This window comes from Taudactylus pleione, unplaced genomic scaffold (assembly GCF_031769625.1).
Source record: "Taudactylus pleione unplaced genomic scaffold, aTauple2 ptg000207l, whole genome shotgun sequence".
Taxonomy (NCBI): Eukaryota; Metazoa; Chordata; class Amphibia; order Anura; family Myobatrachidae; genus Taudactylus; species Taudactylus pleione.
The window spans coordinates 4,610,856-4,631,227 of record NW_028284609.1 but is presented as its reverse complement, the minus strand read 5'-3'; the positions used below and the strand labels follow the sequence as shown (position 1 = coordinate 4,631,227).

General features: G+C 39.7%; 1 protein-coding gene across 4 annotated transcripts in view; it reads left to right on the top strand.

The window, feature by feature from the left end:
- The window catches only part of LOC148517857 (monocarboxylate transporter 2-like), a 284,753-nt gene that overhangs the window by 122,697 nt on the left and 141,684 nt on the right, over positions 1-20,372 (top strand). The window contains exon 5 of one of the 4 annotated variants that reach the window (XM_088478121.1): positions 8,396-8,458. The exons of the other annotated variants lie outside the window; for them this stretch is intronic. Coding sequence (XP_088334247.1) covers positions 8,396-8,436 — 41 coding nt within the window. The 3' untranslated portion in view covers positions 8,437-8,458. Of the gene's footprint in view, positions 1-8,395; positions 8,459-20,372 lie in introns of those variants that run through there. 4 annotated transcript variants of the gene reach the window in all.

Here is a 20,372-nt window from a genome sequence, read left to right as displayed (position 1 = left end):
TTAGGTTCTCCTCAGTGATCTGTAAAATTTGTGAACAGGATGTACTTTTTGTGCACTGATTTGCCTGTTTGAAAGGTGACACCTCTAGACTGAAAGCGTGAAGGTGTTGCATGCAAGGTTTCAGAAGATGCCTGACTGTGTTTTTCCCTGGCTCCCACAATAGGCATTCTATGGCATTAAACAACAGTAGCGGGACCACCACTTGCAAACAAAGACAATGGTCTGAGTATTTCCTTGTCACTGTGTGTGGTGTATGGATGTTGCCAATTTTTTATTTTTTTGGCAGTAAATTTTCCCTTTATTATTAAAGGTGATATTTTCTTTGAGATTGTGAAATACTATTTAGATTTGCGGTGCCATTTTATAAATCTTCTTTCCCCTTGACCACCTTTAGTAGATGTTGAAGAAGTACTATGACTGGCAGCAACGGTAGCACTAGTACTGGTTTGCTCATGCTCTTCTATTGACTGATCCATGAGTGGTTATATTTTTTACACTGTGTCATCTAAATATATCCTCGGGGATCCCTGCAGTTGCGGCTATGCCACTAGTATTCCAGCGGATACATTTACTTCAACAGCCAATTGCTGCCTGGACAAGTGGTGCCCATTAATACCTCTGCAGTCCCTCACTATGTAGCCATCACCGGATCCAGTGGCCGGCAGATCTCTAAGTTCTAGCTGCCCGGAAACATACCGAAGGCTAGTATGGCCACAAATCTGACAGACATCCCTGTTGTTGTACCAAGGTGCACATTTTAAACAGCACTGATTGCATATTTAAAGATGCTGACTTTGGACACTTTGCAACCAAACAAGCTGGGAACAGAATTTATCTCTGGATGGAATTACTGCTCGTTATATTGCTACATAAGTATCCAGTGGTTACAATTATTATCATTGTTGCTGGACACAATATTCTTTAAAGTTACAGAGGACATTATGTCTACAAGCAAATGAATTGATCCAGAAATTTTATAAAAGCTGTAATAAATATTTAGTATTTTACTTTATTATATCTGTGAATTACTGTTTATATTTTTCCTGTGTTTATCTGTTTGACCAATTAAATAGAGATTATTTGTACTATTACTATTATTATTTTTCTATGTGGTTTTTTTTTAGCGTTGCGGTTTTCTGTTAATATACTTTGAATTAGAAAAGACGGCAGGTTTTTTTTATACAACAGGAAAAGAATATTGTTTTGCAAATATTTCTCTTATAAGAAAAAGACACAAAACAAATAGGTCTTCTTGGGGTGCAGACACAGCAGGGCATTTTTTCTTCATGTAATCTTGAAATCAACACTGCCTCTGTCAAGTGACAAACAATACACTGCAGATTTCCATGAGTAAATAAAAAGTGTAGCTTCACTTTAACAAACAATCAAGAACGACACACACAGTAACCTGTTAGTTTGCCGTGTGTGCATGTGCAGTGTGTGAGAAACAAACGCACATACACTAACAATGATGCCTGCAGTCACCCTTCCCACACCCACTGCATCTACCTACTCTACAACAACTATAGCTCCTTTTGTCCTGATGTTCTCCTAATGGCGTTTTAGTACACAGCTCACAGAACCACACCCTCTCCCTCCACTCACCTATGTGAAAAGGCACCTGACCTAAAGTTAGCAAGGTCCAAACTCATGTCTATTAGGTAAAATAAATTGCAATCCAAATAGATCCAAAAAACATGGTCCAAAGCCAAAGTAAAAAAAAAGGATGCACTCACCATTCTTGAAAAATGCTATATTTTATTCAGCAAGTCCTATCATGCAAGATACTGAATGAGCATCAATGTGTCGGTCCTAACATGGACCTTTGTCAGAATGTGACAAAGGTCCATGTTAGGACTGGAATGTAGATACTTTTATCTTGCATGATGGGAATTGCAGAATCTAATTATCTAATTGGATAAATGGACACAGCCTTATTAAATGAACAATACAATATAGCAATAACTAGTATTATGAGATACTAAATCAATACACACATTTTTTCAAGAATTCCAAGGTACTTTGACAATTGAAATAAATGAGCGATTTCAAACCATAGCTCACTTCTACGTATGACATGGTCACATAGAAATAAAGTTTACTCTTTTGAAATCATATTCTCAAAACAATAGTAATATCTGTTAAAATCATTGTTATAAGCAAGCATGGAACAAGTGGTGCATGTACCCTGGGCACCTGTTAGGGGGGGGTGGAGACCAGTGCAGGGGCATGGCTTGGCAGGCATTGTCAGCAGATGGACCCTTGCTTGCCTTACATTTCTGTGATAGGGGATGGATGTTTTAAAATAAAGTTTTCAACATGCCACCATTATTTACATTTGCCATGGGCCCAATCAATCACAATTACTCCTCCGGTTGGAGATGTTAGTTGATGTGCTAATATTAATATTTTAATTTGTGCTGTAATTTCTTCTTCACATCACTAATCACTGTACAAAAAATAGATTACTACAGGCAACTGCAGCTATTGTTAGTATAAATCTATTCAAAAATGTTAACACAGTAACCTTTAGCTTTGTAGATAAGTAGATCATTTATATTTTGTTTATCGAATATAGAGTACCACAAAAAAATAATATTTCAAATAAATTTTTTATTTTAATAAATAAAACCAATCACTAATTAAAACCACTTTAAGTAATTCAAATTCTATCACCAAATAATTAATACATTTCAAATTAAAAGTATGTACACTATTTATGCCCAGTACATTTAATTTTGTGCAAATGACTGCCCCATTTATGCATAGGTTCATGCACACATTATAGGAAGTGTGTCTGTGCAAAAGCTTCCTTTGAGTTTATGGGTGAGGGTGGCAATACACATGCCATAAAAATTAAAATTCACCATAAATTCCTCACACTTTTTGGGCAACCCCTTTAGTTAAATAAACCAAGAGGTGGACTGGTAAGGGTAGTAGGAGATAACTTTACCCTGAGGACAGCCTCTCCTTGGTCCAGCTCTCTCATTGGTGGTTGCACTGGCTATTTACCAGTCAGGAAACCTGACTGCACATGCATACACAAGAGCTAGGGATTTCAGTGAGATTTCACCGGTGGTAACATGGGGGTGGCTAGCCAGATGCAGAGCGTGTTGTCTTTAGCGACTACGTCTAAAGACACAGTTGCTCTGACACAGATGGCCATGTACCTGCATCTCCATAGGGCTGGTGCAGTCTTTGATGGAGTGACTGATGGTGTGTTTTTAATACACACAGTGAAATATCAGTGCCACAGTGGGTATCTCAATATGATGACTATTGGCTGCCGCATTATCATAAAGACATAGTAGCGACTGTGGCAAAAGATGCAGTCGTGGCTGCAAATGCATCTACCTCTAAATAAGGCCCAGAGTGTGTGGACCTCCCAACACTCCAATTGGGGAATGACACTGGCAATTCCTAAGATGCTTGGATACGTCTACTGGACATTTGGGGTCCTGCCTTGTAAATCCACAAGATATTTTGTGGTCTGCATTATATGGTGGTTTCTAGGACAGGGCTAGCACAGCATTTTGGTCACTAATAAATGCTTTGTTTGTGTAACTGGTCAAACTTTCCAGCTCTACCCTGATTTACATCATTCTGTTTTTCTACTAAAATACACTTCAAGCCATAAATACATTGTAAAGAAGTAATGACATAGGACATAGGGCTGTGTATACTTCATGTGTCATGTACATTTTAATCTTTGAATTACATTGATATTTATGTACCTTTACGTGTGCTTTTCTCTATAAAGTGCATCTGGTTGTTGAAAATGATGCCCCTTTGAAAGTATTATTAATATTAAATTTTATTTTGTAAGGCGCCACAAGTGCAACAGTAGGACAGTACAGGGGACACAGAACATTACATTACAATACAGTAACCAAAACATAAACAGAGCACAAGTAATAATTAGCACCATCATTCTTCATACACAATACAGCTGGGAAGGTGAGGTCCATCATTGAAGTGCTAGAGAAGAGGACTGAGAGAACAGGAAGGAGGAGGACCCTGCTCACAGTAGCTTACAATCTAGGGGAGAGTGGAAACAGACAGATGACATGAGGCATGAGCATGTGGATGTGGACCTGAGGGTAGGAAATAGGTGAAGTAAAGATGGCTGAGTTAGGAGGGTGGGGTGCTTCCAAGGGCAGGTAAAAATCAAGTTGTTTTGGGGGTAAAAAGGTTCTGTGGTGGTGTGCTAAACCAGGAACATTCTACTAAATGTTTTTTTTTTTAAATTTCAGTATGGTAAAAGGTTCATAATTGTAGCTATCCCACATTCCAGAAATTTGTAGCCAACACTTTGAAGCAGTAAGCTATGGGCTTGTCTATATAAACATTCCCAATTATTAAAAAATAGGTACATGACATCACAAGATGGGCAAACATAGTATTTTTGTTATACCGTGCCCATATTTTTCTGGTTAAAAGACAAAAGCATTCATTTAGACATATACTTGGTTATTGATTTATTAATCTTAATAAAGGCTTCTTTTCAAAGCAGCAGGTACAGTAACTTGACATCTTGCCAGTAAAAAATTGGCACACTGTCCTCCCAGATGGTCTCTACAGTACATCATGAAAAGATGACAATAGCTATTACACAATTTCCTTTTGTTTTATTAAACAGGGAAACTGTTTAAAACACCTGTCTAAAAAAACAAGAAAAGCCCACTTATTTAACAATAAAGAAAACTTGAATGCTGCTTCTATGGTTTGATTGAACAAATGTACATGCTGATGTTTCTCATCATAATTAAAATACTAGCTATCAAGACTTTACATTTTTTATACAAAAAAAGAAAAGTTTTAAAAATATAAATATATAAATGTTATATCAGGCTGTACCGTTTGGATATTATATATGCATTGTAAAAAAAAGAACCTGGTATCTAATTGCATGGGCTTATGGTTTTGAACTTTGGTAATAGCTTGACTTAAACTCAATACATTCAACTTAAATGTATTATGAAACTCATAATCCTTCAAATAAAAGTAATTTTGTTCAATCTATATCTTTCCGATACTTTTTCCACTACCATCCCAAAGCCCTGATAACCATTCCAAGTTAAGTGAATAAGTTAATGTATTCTCTCATATTGTATCACTAATGTCTCATTCCAACTGCTTTCTTAAATGCCTTTTTCAAAAAAGAAAGAAACAAAAGAAATGATCTGTAATACTATTGGGACAGGTTCTTCTGGTTTTCAGCCACATCAGTTTAAACCCCAAATGACTTCTAATATTGCTGAAGTACCATCAATTGTTTTGGCAACCAAACTTGCTGGATATATTTTCCACTTGCCTGAAAGGCAATATCACTGATGCAAGTAGACTTGTAAGCATCATAAGCCTAGTATGTGTAAGACATTATTACAAGTAGGTATATGGATGTGTTCTAATTCTTAACCATGACTAGTAAGTGACACTGTGAGACTGGTGCAGATAATTACCCCTCATCCCTTTATTAGGATGAATAGTTAAATATGTTGATTCCAGTCAGATAGCAATAAATTATTGTTTTCCAGGCCAATTTAGGTCTCAGTGAAGAGCCACTGGACATCACCCCAATGTACAGCTGTGTACATTACCATTGCGTAGTGTATTCTGTGGCTGATTAGTGGGGTAATATGCGCACATCACCTCAAATTGAACCTACCACTCATAGATGGATAATAGCAGAATGTTGTTTGAAAGTGTAATTATTAGTGTAAGTAATCTACTATATGAGGTCTCCTTTAATGAAATGCTGCATGTTGACACAACTACAGGCTCTGCTTAGTTTGGATGAAGTGTATGTACACATGTTTCCTGGCACCTTTTATGGGTTTGTACAAGGACATATAAGAATTGGAGTTTTGGTTAAGTAGGTGTAAAAAATCTAGTTATGGAATTTTTATTACAGCTCAATTTATTTGAGCGCTATATATATATATATATATATAAATAAAAATAAAAATAATACAAAATAAAATGAAACTGTTGGGATTCAAACCTGGGTCTGCTTGTTAAGTGACACTAGCACTCTATGCACTGAGCCACAGTGCTAGACTTGTTAACGGAACCAATTCAGATATGGGACTTGATATATTGTTTGAAAAAGCTGTTACTTTGTCATATCAAAATGCTCTTAGAGGATGCCATGGATATATTATTGTTTTTATTTTATGCTTATTTATATTATATGTATTGGATCATTGTTGATATTTGAAATTGTTGGATTACAATAATGGATGCTATTGCCTAGAGACACATGTATTTCTTGATGCTGAGCTAATCAATCTGATTGTGTACAAATGTGATTGGCCAAAGTTAATATATAAGGAGTTCACTGGAAATCCCATATACTTACCCACTGAGGAAACCGTCAGCTCTAAACAGACAGAGAAATGCATGAGGGTGCTACCAAAGGGATTATCACTGATTTATGGACACCATGTCCAGTGCACCTACTTGACAGTGAACATTTCTTACTGCTATTTGCTGTACAGCGGAGTGCAGCTAAACAAAATCGGGAGCAGACTGCCTTCCTAATACCAAGTCCCGCTGCCCAAAGTATCTTACTGCACAGAGCCTCACTATCATTGGGAAATTTCTTCCGCAGGTTACAGGCAGTATCAAGCCACTAAGGCTGAAAGCAGTGATTGTAAACAGAGGAACAGCGGTGATGATACCTACCAAGATAATATAACCACGGTAGTGCCAAAGTTCCTACCAGTGAGGACCAAGGTGTATTGAGGCTTCCAAATTGGTCTTTCATATTCACTTATTCTCCCGGCTCCTGTTCTGCCTACATACAGTAACATAAAACTATAGGCTTTCTGACAAATCATCATCTAACTGTGTAGTTAAAATATAAGGAGACTAGCACAATATGGGTCCATAAGAGGAAGACTTTTTATGTAATTTTTTATATTTTTTATATATATATTTCTGATTGTGTTCCAGTTCTGTGGATTACTAATTAATCTAGTATTTAATATTGCTCCTTTTGGAGAGGCAGGTAGTCTCCCAGTCTATGTGCAATAAATTATATGTTTTTAATATATGTTTATTGATTTTGTGTGTTCTGTGGTCTAATTATAACGCGCACCCACTGCGCATAATTATCTGCACATACTACATTTCAATTGTTCAAGGACACCTCGATGATAATGGTTATCAAACTAAGTATTGGAATAGCTTCCTGTTCAGCTGTAAAGGCAGATATTTACCATTGTTTATGGGCTTGCCCTATAAATAAATATTTTTGGCACCTTGCCCGATAATATGTTGAAGAAAGACTTGGCTATTTTAGGGATATTTGATCATAAACAATGAATAACCCCGGAGAGTAAAATTCTTACAAGCTCTTAGCACAGCTGGGCGAAAGACCATTTTGCAGGGTTGGATTACTTATACATCACCACAATTGCCTTTGTTTTAAAAAAATTGCATCTCTCCTATTCCGAATGGAATGGGAAGAAACATTATGTAACAAAGAGGGACAGGCAGGCCGATTGTTTACGTTATGCAAATCTCATATTGATACCTTATCGCTTACAACTAAAAAGCAAATTCATGAGGGTTTTCATCAGATCACCTGGTACCTAAAGGTGCGTATCCACTTGCAGATAGTGGAACGATAGTGGAACGATTACAACATTGTAATCGTACAGTCGTTCCTCTTCCCCTGCAGTGCCTACACTGAACGATATGTCGTTAATTGTAGGCACCCTCCCTCATCCCTGAACATGGTCAATCTGTCATTATCAGCAGATTGACCAGCATGTTCAGGTGATGATTGATGTCAGAAATGACCAACGGGAGCGCGCATCGCTGGTCGTTTCCGACATTTTCATGCCCGATTTGTGCACGATTAATGAGCGATTGAACTATCACGATATTGTTATCGTTCAGTCACTTATTTTAATTGTCAAGTAGATACCCGCCTTTACTGGAGTTGTAGTGCAGGATCCCCCTATTCATTTCTAGAGGTGGATTGTTTGACTGACGCCTGCCACCGGACCAATTGCACTAATGTATATGTTTATTTTCAAGACAAATGTGTATTTCAGATTCTACTGTTTTCAATATAAATGGTAGTGATCTCAGTTCCTCGTTGTTCATCTGTTACTTTTATTGTGTTATTGTATTGCTGGAAGTAGTCTGCAATCTTATTGAATTACTGTTTTTTCTATTCCATCCTTGTAACTACTATATCTTTTTTTTCAGTATTTTATTTTTCTGTGTACTGTAATGCCTCAAATAAAAGTATATATATAAAAAAAATATTGCCAAGAATATAAATTAAACATTATATTACACAGGCATATTTGAATCTGTGCTGGAAGATGTGTAATGTAATATTTCTGACTAAAAATCAGGTTATGTCCTTTTTTCTCAGGTGCTGCAAGACCCGCAATGGTGGTATTGTATCAGGTTTGACTTGAATGGCATCGTTCATTAGATGGATGTGATAAACAACTGCCCTTGGTCAAACTATGGATTCATATAATTATTTTATAAAGTCTATTCATGTATTAAACTTTATTTATGTTATTATTAGGATAAACTTAAATCTGCTTGTTCTATTACACTTTATGCTATTTTAGCATAATGAACTGAATTAACAGGAGATGTACACATTGTGATTACAGTGTTAGATATTACTGGTGAATTTGCTCAAATCATCCCCACTAAATTATTAAAACACAAGGAGAGAGGGATAGATAGAAATAGGAGGACAGGGGGAAAGAAAGAAACAGAGAGAGACAAGAGACAGGAAAAGAGGCAAACAGACAGAGGGCCTGAATCAATAAGGATCCCTATTGCAATCATAGCTCTGTAATCACACACAGGTCTGCTGCGAAAATATGCAAAAAAATGCAATTGTAAAGCCGTCATACTGCCAGCATAGGTACGCTCACTGCCTCCCACTACCACTATCTCACATCCGTAATACCTTGCAATCCTCCACAAACATCGGTAACATCGAGTATCATCGGCTCCTCATGCAGAATTACAGCAGCCTTGACCTTACTTAGAAATTGCTAACTTCTTTGCAGGTAGTAATAGCTGAAGCTGCGTATGCCATCGCAGTGGCTAATTTATGAATTCCCACGCAACAGTACTTGAATGGAGAGGCATGCATTTTGCCAACCCCCCACCACCACCACCACCCCCAAATGCTCATTGACTGTCAAATACTCTGCAATGGATCTCTGTGTTCTCCCTGATCGCAGTGCGATCTCAGTGGTATCTTCGCACACTGCGATGCATACGCATGCTCAGTGTGCTCAATCGCCCAGCTGTGTATGCATTAGCAGTAGCGATCCTTGCTGCATCAGGCCCAGAGTGAAGAAAGTCGACGAGGGGAGAAAAGATATGGAAAGCCCTGGCAATGCCAAGCACAACAGCTACAGGTAGAAATGCAGATCAATAGTTTCAAGCAATTTGAGATTTTTCCGACCCAGCAATGATGGGTCCAAATTATGGAAGTGTCATATACACAAGAGGATATTGTGTTGACTGAGATCTGCATTTATTTAAAAATGCAACATATGCTCCACTCTAAATTCTAAATCTGCCAAATTTATGCTTAATCTGAACAATATAGGTAGACATGATCTTAGATACAGTATGCCTGGTGATCTTCTGGAGCAACTTTTGGGGGGAATTTACCCAGTCATGATGGGGTTAACATTCAACACGATGGAATTATCTTTATTTTTCATTTGGGGGAACTTATTACAACTATATGACTAAAACCACATTGTCCCCACAGACTCAATAAATGTGCTACAAAAAAGGTTTCATTTTTCTATTACTTAGGTTTTCTGGAGGACTGCCAACTTTCAATTCAATCTGTCATTTTTGATTCTATCATACTGCCCTGTATTCATTAACCTCTGATGCAGAACTTTGTCAAATGCTTTCAGAAAATCTAATTACAACATATGATGTTCATGGCATTTCTCCTGAGAGCAGTGGCAGCAATATTCTTGTAGATACAATACATAGCTAGCTATAATGCTGATATTATGGGTTCTCAATCTAACAAATACATTTTGAGAAGAAACATTTTAGAGTTTTTATTAAACTGTCCAATAAAATTCAAGCAAGAACTGCTTCCTGTCCCTAATATAAACCAATTAGGAAAGAGCTTTGGGCTGAGATCCCTATAGCATGTATTTTATGGGCAACTACTGTAGCTAGCTTAACATATTATAATATGTGAAATCAAAAATATTTGGTTTTAAAACAAAAACAGGCATTACTTGCCACATTATGAATTTATATACAGCTAATATTTACCTATGTTCTTTATTAGAGTGGAAATTGTTCTTTGTTTTCTTCCTCTACAAAGTACAGTTGACTTCCTTTATGTAGTGGCTTGGATGCACACATCAAAATGCTTTTGCTTTGCTCTGGTTCATTATACTTGGTGCACAACAAAGTACTTACTCTCCATTCAGAGGGCACTACACAATAAACTAGAAGTGTGCAAATGTGTATGGAGAGGTGGGAAATGTGCACTGTGCAAAAGTGTTAACATCAAAATTCCAAACTACTATCACTTTATAACAACCTCTTTTATTAAACAGAACTGTTCAGTTTTCCTTTTAAAATACATATCAGCTTAGCCTCATTTATTTATTTAATTAGTCATGAGAATAAAGAGATTTTGTAACAATCTGTGTTTGTTACTTGTGGCATGTTTTCTCCATTGAAATGCGACTGGATGGTGCACAATGCATTACTTTCAAGTATAGAAGCAAACCCGGTAGGAAAAATCAATTCCTTTGGTGGAGTTGAAATGGCTGTGTCACAGTGTGCTGGACTCCAGGGAGTACTTACCGGGTCCGGCGACACTGGACTGTCAGGCAGCGGCCGAGGAGTTCATGGCACCCGCTGCCGATGCTTCCGGCTCCCTCCATCGGCTGTGACAGGTGGCCGAGGCTCTCCTAGGAGCACGCGCATGCACCATCCTGTTCTAACTTTAAAGGAGCAGGTGCGCCAAATGCAAATCGCATTCAGCGCAGGATTTTAAGTCCTCCCAATAAGAGGGAGTCGCTGGCAGCACACAGGTGCCAGAGTATAGGCTCCATACCATACTCCAGTGTTCCAGCACTTTACCTGTTATCCTGATCTTGACCTTGGCTTGCTTGTGACTCCGAACTTGTCTGACCCTTTTGGTACTGCTTCTGATATCTGGTTCTGACCTCTGCTACTCCCTGTGACCCCTTTATGTCTGCTCTCTGGTACCGTCTCGTCTGTTTGGTATTGACCCGGCCTATTGACTACATTTATTCTTCTGCATTCATCCAGAGTTCACCAGCACCTGTATAGGGGAACCTACTGTAACCTTAGGGCTGTGACCTGTGTGTTGGATGCAGCCAAGTCCATACCTTCTTGCAAGGGTCCCTGATGAATACCGCCGGCACATTAGACTCCACACCTCAGGCATAGGTCTAGCCAAATCCCTAAATACGGGCCGCATCCAAAATCCGTCTGAGACTTGTGACAGAATACTCTGGCCTAAAACATGGATGCTGCTGGTAATCCGTCACCATGAGACCTGCTTTAGAACTTACTTGCTAGAGTCGAGAAGCAAGAACAAGATCAGGCTCATATTATGCATGTCCATCTACTACGATGACTGCACCATCCACAGGGGCTTCCACACCAATACAGATTCCGAATCCAACAAAGTATGATGGGGACCCTACAGGCTGTTGTGGACTCCTGAACCAGTGCTCGATTCAGTTAGAAATCCAGGCAGCAACCTTCCCTTCAGACAGGACAAAAGTGGCTTATATGATCTCGCTATTGTCAAGCATTGGCTTGGGCCTCTCCATTGTGGGAAAGGAATGATCCACTGGTCAACAACAATGCCGAGTTTCTGAGAGCCTTTTGGAAAGTCTTTGATGATCCTGGGCAAGTGTCCTCCGCAGGGTCGGCCATCTTGCAGCTGAAGCAGGGAAACCAATCTGCGGGACAGTATGCTGTGCAATTTTGAACCCTTGCTTTAGAGTTGGGGTGGGACAATGAAGCCTTGGTTGCCGCATTTATGCAGGGACAATCGGATCAAATTAAAGATGTCCTTGCATCTAAGGAGTTGCCACTTCCTCGCACAACTTGATCTCCTTGTGTATCCAAGCAGATCATCACAACAAAGAGAGAGCACGAGAAAGGGAACAGTCTCATTACTACACTTTTAAGCTGGCTCCATGATTCACGGCACCTACTGAGTGTCCAGAAGAACCCATGCAGATTGGGAAATCTCGCCTTCCTGCCGCAGAAAGAGAAAGGAGGCTGAAAAATAAACTTTGTTTGTACTGTGGCAAATCAGGCCATCTTCTCTGTGGCTGTCCAAAGCGTCCGGGAAACAAGAAGGCCTAAATGATTGAGGGGTGGTCAGTTTAGGTGCGTTGAAACACACCCCAAAAAACAAATTACTTCTCAGTTTTCCATCGATGTAACCCTGGTTGTGGGAAATTCCTTTGAAGCAGTCAAGGCCTTCTTAGATTTGGGTGCATATGGCAATTTCATCACGGCTAAAAAGGTCCAAGAGTTAGGTATTGCTATTATGCCTCTGGAAAACCCCCTTTGCATCATCGGAGTGGATGGGAATAAATTTCCTACAGCTACCATTCCCTCACAGATGACGGAATTCACCATGCAAATAAGTGCTCTTCATCGAGAGTTGATAACATTCTACATTCTCCCGTCAGCTGAGAGTCCGGTCATTCTTGGTCTCCGCTGGCACCGCAAGCATGCTCCCGTTCTATATTGGAATGAACCTCAAATCTTGTCGTGGGGTTCTCAATGCCATGGGTTCTATTTATCATCTGTTAAGCCTCCTCACTGTGCCATTCGAAGCTCAGTCATCTCTCCAGAAGACCAACTTCCAGTTCCTTAGCAATCCTTTAGAGACGTGTTCAGTAAAAAGACAGCAGAGATGCTACCTTCTCACCGAGAATGAGATTGTGCTATAGACTTACTGCCTGGGAAGGTACCGCCCCGTGGAATAATTTTTCCCTTTTCGCTTTCCGAGTCCCAGGTAGTAACTGAATACGTTAAGAAAAATCTGGAGTGCGGATTTATCAGGGAGTCTAAATCACCCACTGGATCTGGTTTGTTCTTTGCTAAGAAGAAAGACAGAGGTTTGAGACCATGCATCGACTACCTGGGTTTGAATGCAATCACCATTAAGGACCGGTATTCCCTACCACTGATTTCTGAACTTTTTGATCGAATAAAATGGGCAAAGATTTTTACCAAACTGTATCTCCATGGGGCCGGTCTGGGGATGAATGGAAGTTGGCTTTTAATACTCGTGATGGCCACTATGAGTACTTAGTCATTCCCTTTGGATTAAGCATGCCCCAGCTGTTTTCCAAAAGTACATGAACCATATTTTCCTGGGACCTGTTATACAAGTATGTGGTGGTATATCTGGATGATATCTTGATATTTTCAGAGGATATTGCAAGTCACTGTCAACATGTGTGTGAGGTGCTGTCACGACTCTGGGCTCATCAGCTTTTTTGCAAGCTTGAGAAATGCTCCTTTGAGCAAAAGGAACTAAAATTTTTGGGGTATATCATTTCTGGTTCCTGTCTTAGAATGGATCCAGAAAAGATTGCCACCATTGTAAACTGTCCCCGTCCAATTGGGTTGAAATCTATACAATGCTTCCTGGGGTTTTGCAATTTCTACTGCTAGTTCATCAGGAACTATTCATCCATCGCAGCCCCATCACTGCTCTTACAAAAAGGGTCAAGACACTCGTGTATGGTTATCGGAGTCAGAAGAAGCATTCACCCAATTGAAACAGTGTTTTCTTTCAGCACCTATTCTGAGGCAACCTAATTGTGATTTACCTTTTTTCTTGGAGGTGGACACTTCCACGGTTGTAGTGGGGGCAGTGCTGTTGCAGAAGGATAAGAAAAACCAGTGGTACTCCTGTGGGTTCTTCTCATGAAAGTTCTTTGTGCCAGAAAGGATCTACGTGGTTGGAGATAAGGAACTGCTGGCCATCAAGTTGGCTCTTCAGGAATGGTGATACTTGTTGGAGGGAGCTAAATTTCCGGTGACAGTTTATACTGATCATAAGAACTTGATGTATCTCAAGACGGCCCATTGTTTAAATTACCACCAGTCTAGGTGGTCATTATTTTTTGATCGGTTTAATCTCGTGATTACCTTGCGGCTGGGTAATAAGAATGTGAAGGCCGATGCACTGTGTCGAGGATTCAGTTCTGATGAGATGGAGGAATTAAAGGAGGGCAAAGCCATTCTAAATCCTGCTTGCTTTGTGGATGTTACCAACAAGGTCAAGATTCTACCAGGGAAAACATTTGTAGCACCTGAATTCTGATCCAAGTTGCTGCAATGTGCATATCCTTCACATTTTAGTGGGCATGCAGGAGTCAATAGAACTCTGGAATTAATTCTCAGGGGGTATTGGTGGCCAACAGTCTGTCAAGATGTTAAGAATTTTGTGGCAGCCTGTTAAATTTGTGCTCAGCACAAGATTCCTCATCACTCTTGAGCTGGTCCTCTGTGCCACTACCAGTGCCTGATTGTCCTTGAATTCACATTTCCATGGACTTCGTGATGGATCTCCCTTCATGCCAAGGGTTCAATACTATCCTGGTGGTGGTGGATAGATTCTCCAAGGCTACTCCCTTTGTTCCATTAAAAGGGCTACCCTCAGCACCTAAGTTGGAGGAGGTATGGGAAATCTTTAGGTTGCACGGGTTTAATAAAGATATTGTTTCTTACAGAGGAGTACAATTTACCTATAGATTCTGGAGAACTCTATGCAGGTGCTTTGGCATCAATTTACACTTCTCGTCAGCCTACCATCCACAGAGCAATGGCCAGACGGAGTGCATAAACCAAGAATTAGAGAAGTTTATTTGAATGTATGTTTCTGCCAATCAAGATGACTGGGTTTCTCTGCTGCCTTGGGCTGAGTTTTCCCACAACAATTGTATCATGAAGTGTCAGGACATTCCCCATTTTTTACTTAGTATGGTCTGCATCCACTGTTACCAAAGTTACCAGGTCTCAAGTCAGTACCACTTCCAGCTGTGCATGGTACAGTGAATCGGTTTTGCAATATTTGGAAGGAGGTAAAGAAAAATTTGTACAAAGCCTCTTCAAGGTATACATTTTTTGCAGACAGGAAGAGGAGTTAAGTCCTGGTGATATAGTCTGGCTGTCAATCAAGCATCTGAGATTAAAAGTTCCTACTTTGAAGTTTGCTCCCAGGTACATCGGTCCTTTCCAAATTTTTCAGGTGATTAATCCAGTGGCATTTCGTTTAAAATTACCTGGTACACTTAGGATACCTAATGTATTTCATGTATTCCTTCTAAAACCCCTGGTGCTTAATTGTTTCTCGGTACCTCGCAGTCCGCGATTTCAGTGGACCATCAGGAGGAGTATGAGGTAAAACAGATCTTAGACTCCAGACTGTCGATGGGATCTGTTCAGTTCTTGGTTGATTGGAAGAGGTATGACCCTGAGGAACACTGTTGGGTCAAGGCTTCAGACATTCATGCACCTCAATTAATTCCATCAGAAGTTTCCTTCTAAACCATTTGTGGGGTGTTCAGCCGGGTCCGGCGACACTGGACTGTCAGGTAGCGGGCAAGGAGTTCATGGCGCCCACCCTACAGTGGCTGTGACAGCTGGCCATGGCTTTCCTAGGAGCATGCGCGCCATCCAGTTCTAAATTTAAAGGAGCAGGTTCGCCAAATGCAAATCGCATTTGGCGTGGGATTTCAAGTCCTCCCTATAAGAGGGAGTCTCTGGCAGCACACAGGTGCCAGCGTTCCAGTACTTTACCTGTTATCCTGATCTTGACTTTGGCTTGCTTGTGACTCCGAATTTGTCTGACCCTTTTGGTACTGCCTCTGATATCTGGTTCTGACCTTGGCTACTCCCTGTGACCCGTTTATGTCTGCTCTCTGGTACCGTCTCATCTGTTTGGTATTGACCCAGCCTGTTGACTACGTTTATTCTTCTGCACTTCATCCACAGTTCACCAGCACCTGTATAGGGGAACCTATCCTGAATGCCATGACCTGTGTGTCAGACGCAGCAAAGTCCATACCTTCTTGCGAGGGTCCCTGGTGAATACCGCCAGCACATTAGACTCCACACCTCAGGCATAGGTTTAGCCAATTGTCTAACTACGGGCCGCATCCATAATCCATCTGAGACTTGTGACATGCTATGTGTCCCTCCACAATAAAGGAATACTCCTAAAATGCACTTTATATACCCCAAGTGCCCTTATCTCATCTCCATGTCCAGTGAATCGTCTGTTTAAGGAGACACTTTACAAGGTAGCATTGAGACTTCAAAATTTTATACAGTAGCTGTCATAGGTGAGAAGAGTGTGTGGACATATTGTAAACTACATGGGGAGAGTAGGAGATTTGGTGCTTGGCATACATACATACATACATACATACATACACTTTTATATAATTTCAGTTATCTTGTTCTGCAAAATTAAACTGCATATGTTGCACTTCGGTACTTTATAAGGATCTCACTAAACTATATTTGCCTATTTCTTGGGCCTCCCTTCTGGGGCAGCGAGGTCACAGTCCAAAGGACTAGTGCATGGAGACATGAATATACAATTTGCGTCATCACTGCAATTATGCGATTGGCATTGAGGAAAATTACCACCATGAAGGACTTTATGTTGCAATTCGTAAGTGATACTCAATGTTGAACTGTACAGTATTACCTACTTTATAAAGTCTATATGCATTTTTTCACATACTTTGTTGTATTTTATTGTTTTTAAAAGTGTTTTTATGGACAGTATTATTTATTGTAACTCTTTTTGAAGGAAATAGGCATATTTGGCCTCAATGTATAATTCTTCTCAGACATTTTTTTATATTGGGCTTATCCTGACAAGTCTTATGTATTGGCATGGCTGCATCTGTTTTTGTATACTGTTATATTATGCATTAATTTTGATAGAACACAATTTAGCAATCAAATTGCATTTTCACATGTCAATACAGACCTGAGCTTTATTTTACTTAATACAAAACTTGGTTAGTTTTTAGTTATTTAATTTATAGGATACTTTTTTTGAAGAAAAATAAAATAAAGTCATGTGTGGTATTCTGATCAAAAATATAACAGAATATGAGAACAAATAATAATAATAAATATGACTAACTAGTGCAAGAAAATATTATATATTCCAGAATGGTAACTTTTTGCACAGCAGACTGTTATAAACAAGGTAAAATAAGTCCCCCACAGAGAGGACCCTGCTGTTTGTAAATCTCACATGGACTGCTACACTTTCATGGTGGGCAAACTAGCACTTCGGCATTACTTTATATTCATTGCGTTCAGGCTTGAAATCTCAAAATACTGCATTAGGAGTACATTTAAGTTCAGCTAAGCAATTGCATACCAATCAACAGGCCTCACAAATAAACCTTTGGTTCAAGAAGGGCAACTTACATGTTATTAAAGGCAGTCTTTCATATTTTCATAATTTTTTACAACTTTTTGGTACTGTATATGATACGATATTAAAACGATATTTCATTTTTGAATAGTAAGAGCCATATTTATTAATTATCAGGTCATGGATCCAATCATTATAATCTGTGATCACTGCTATTTGCAGCAATAAGAAATTAATGATCACCTCAATATATTAAAATAGACCCATAGGGACCAGGGTCCCTGTGGTGAGTTAGAAGTGAAGTGATCGCTAATATGATTACTTCACTTAACCTTTGGGACCTGGGCGCACTACTCGACATGTGTGATTTCTGACCACTCATGAGCAAGTGAAGGGTACAAGGGAGAGATCCTATGGATCCCTCCTCTACCAGTAATTCTTGTGATCTGTAATAATAGGCTACAGCAGCTAATGCCATCTGAAGATGGCATTAACCAACATGACCAAGCTCCGGAATGCATGACTCTCTAGAACTTGTTAAATTATGCAAAAACAGCCCACATAGAAGCCTTTTGAGGCTGCTTTTGTGAGCGAGAACAGTGGAGTTGCAAAACCAGGATTGCCAGAGAGGCCTTTCAAATCCTTGGTATTGAACAAAGAAAATGCTATGTGGGGAGAGGTTTGGGCTATCGGAAACATCCATGTTATCACTGGAAGTTATCATGCGAGGGTCTGATTGGGTAGGTGTCATACGGGTTTGGTATATCATTTCAACAATCATAAAGTGTACAATGATAATGGGGATATTGGGCCTGATTCAGAGGTGGACGATATTGCAATTTGCACGCAGACTGAGTGATTGTTTGCCATTGCGCATGTGTTTGCATCGCAGTGCGTGTGCGCAAAGGCAGCTGTGCGATCCTGCAGTGATCGCTGTGTGAGCCCGAAGACCACAGAGGCCCCTTGCAGTTTGATTGACAGGAAGTGACCATTTGGGGGTGTTGACGTGGGGTGGATAAGGAAACACAGGCGTGCCTGGGCGTTTGAACACAATTTCATGGGTGTGCATAAATTAGCCACTGCAAGTGCATACGCAGCCCTGCATGTCAGAAGAGCTCCTGAGGCTGCGGCAGGTCAGACCTACTGCAAGGGTAAAATGGCCACCGATGTCCTCCGATGTTTCCGATATTTATGTGTGTTTGCGATCAAGCATGCAAGTACAAAGGCAGCAGTGGGCGTCTTTATGCTTGGGTGATCTTTGCTAACATTAGCATATTTGCACAGCTGCAAGCGTGGGAATGCGCAGCTGCATACGCATTAGCGTTGACCTCTGAATCAGGCCCACTGTTAGGTCAAATAATACATGCTAACATGCTAATAGGGCGATGTAAATCATGTTAGTTAACCATCATGTATAATGTTCTAAAGCCGACAATGTTAAAATTCTTAACATTGCATTATTAGCATGGTGGCATCTAGTGCTCAACCTAACTGTCCCCTTTGTCATTGTCAACACTATGATTGTCAAAATGGCAACTTCATCCTACTCATACAATTAGGTACTGTATATCCCCATTACTTTGACATAGTTTTAATTTTTACTATTGTATACTTCTGAAGGCCTGGACAATGCCAAGATTATGGAAATCATTTTCTTTCTCTTCTGCAGTGCATGTGAAGCAATTATTCAAATTATCAGTGGCACTAGTTACAGTCTAAACAATTGTTTGGATTATTTAAATTGATGAACCCTTAACTACAGATACTAATTTGAATAGCATAAAGGTTGTACCATTTTTAATGGCTTTATGGTAATAATTACAATTTATAGACCAGGGTTTCAAAACTTCAAAAGGGTTTATTCAATTACTAGCTATGTGTTTGAAGTGTCTCCGGAATGTTTGGGTGAAGGCACTCTGCGACTTCTACAGTACCTTCGCTTATTTTTCCTAGAGGAGTGCAGGAAAATTAGCAAAAATGGTAAAGTATGCAGACAAACAATGTGGTGATGTCCAGTGGTACATCACAAGAACTTAATACAGTATGTCCCCAAGAGTTCTTCCTCTGTTAAGCATATGATTACCTACCTTAGCTCTCTTTTACCCACTTCTTACTTCTGGGGATGGGTTGCATCCACCACATTACCTGAGCCTACAGTCCCTCCTGCACTTGCTCGATTGGTCTTGGCAAAAGAAGTTTGCATGCAAATAGAAGAGTGGTAAAGAATGTGATATGAGTTTGAAAGGGGATTCTGGGAAACATGGATCCCTCTAACTGTGTACTTGGTTGTTCTTGTCAGGGACTGCTGACAAGCTTTCCCATAGTAGAGTGTCTTCTCACTTATATAACTATCTTGAATTCTCTTGTTAGGCTTCCAGAATTCCAACCACCATCAGTTTTTTTTCTGGGGCAAATCTAGGGAGCTGAGTAGTTACACTAGAACTGTTGAATTGTATAATATGCCAAGCAAGTGGCAGAATAAAACAACAGTACACATGTGTAATGCTGTTGGGTAGTCAAAGTCCAGGCATGGGGTTAGGACAATCATCAGGTCTGAGTACATGCAAAAGGTCAAGAATGAATATTAAATAATGTTTATAGATCTAATGCAGTAATGAATGCCCAGTAGCAAGGTATTATATTAAGAGTTTGTGAATGTAGACTAGTTAAAATAGGTCCAGATTCCTAATATGATCCAAGATGGCTGCTGAATTCAAAGTACATATCACTAACCAAGATTGCCATAGAAAAGTAGCAAAATCTAGGTCAAAAAGGCAATAGATAGGTCTGATACAGGTGACCTGTGCCATGCATCATTATGCTTAATCTGCAACTTTATGCCAATTCCTTTGCTACACATTAATTTTTTTGTGCAAAAAATTATACTGTATATTCAGAAATAAGGCCTAACCAGTGC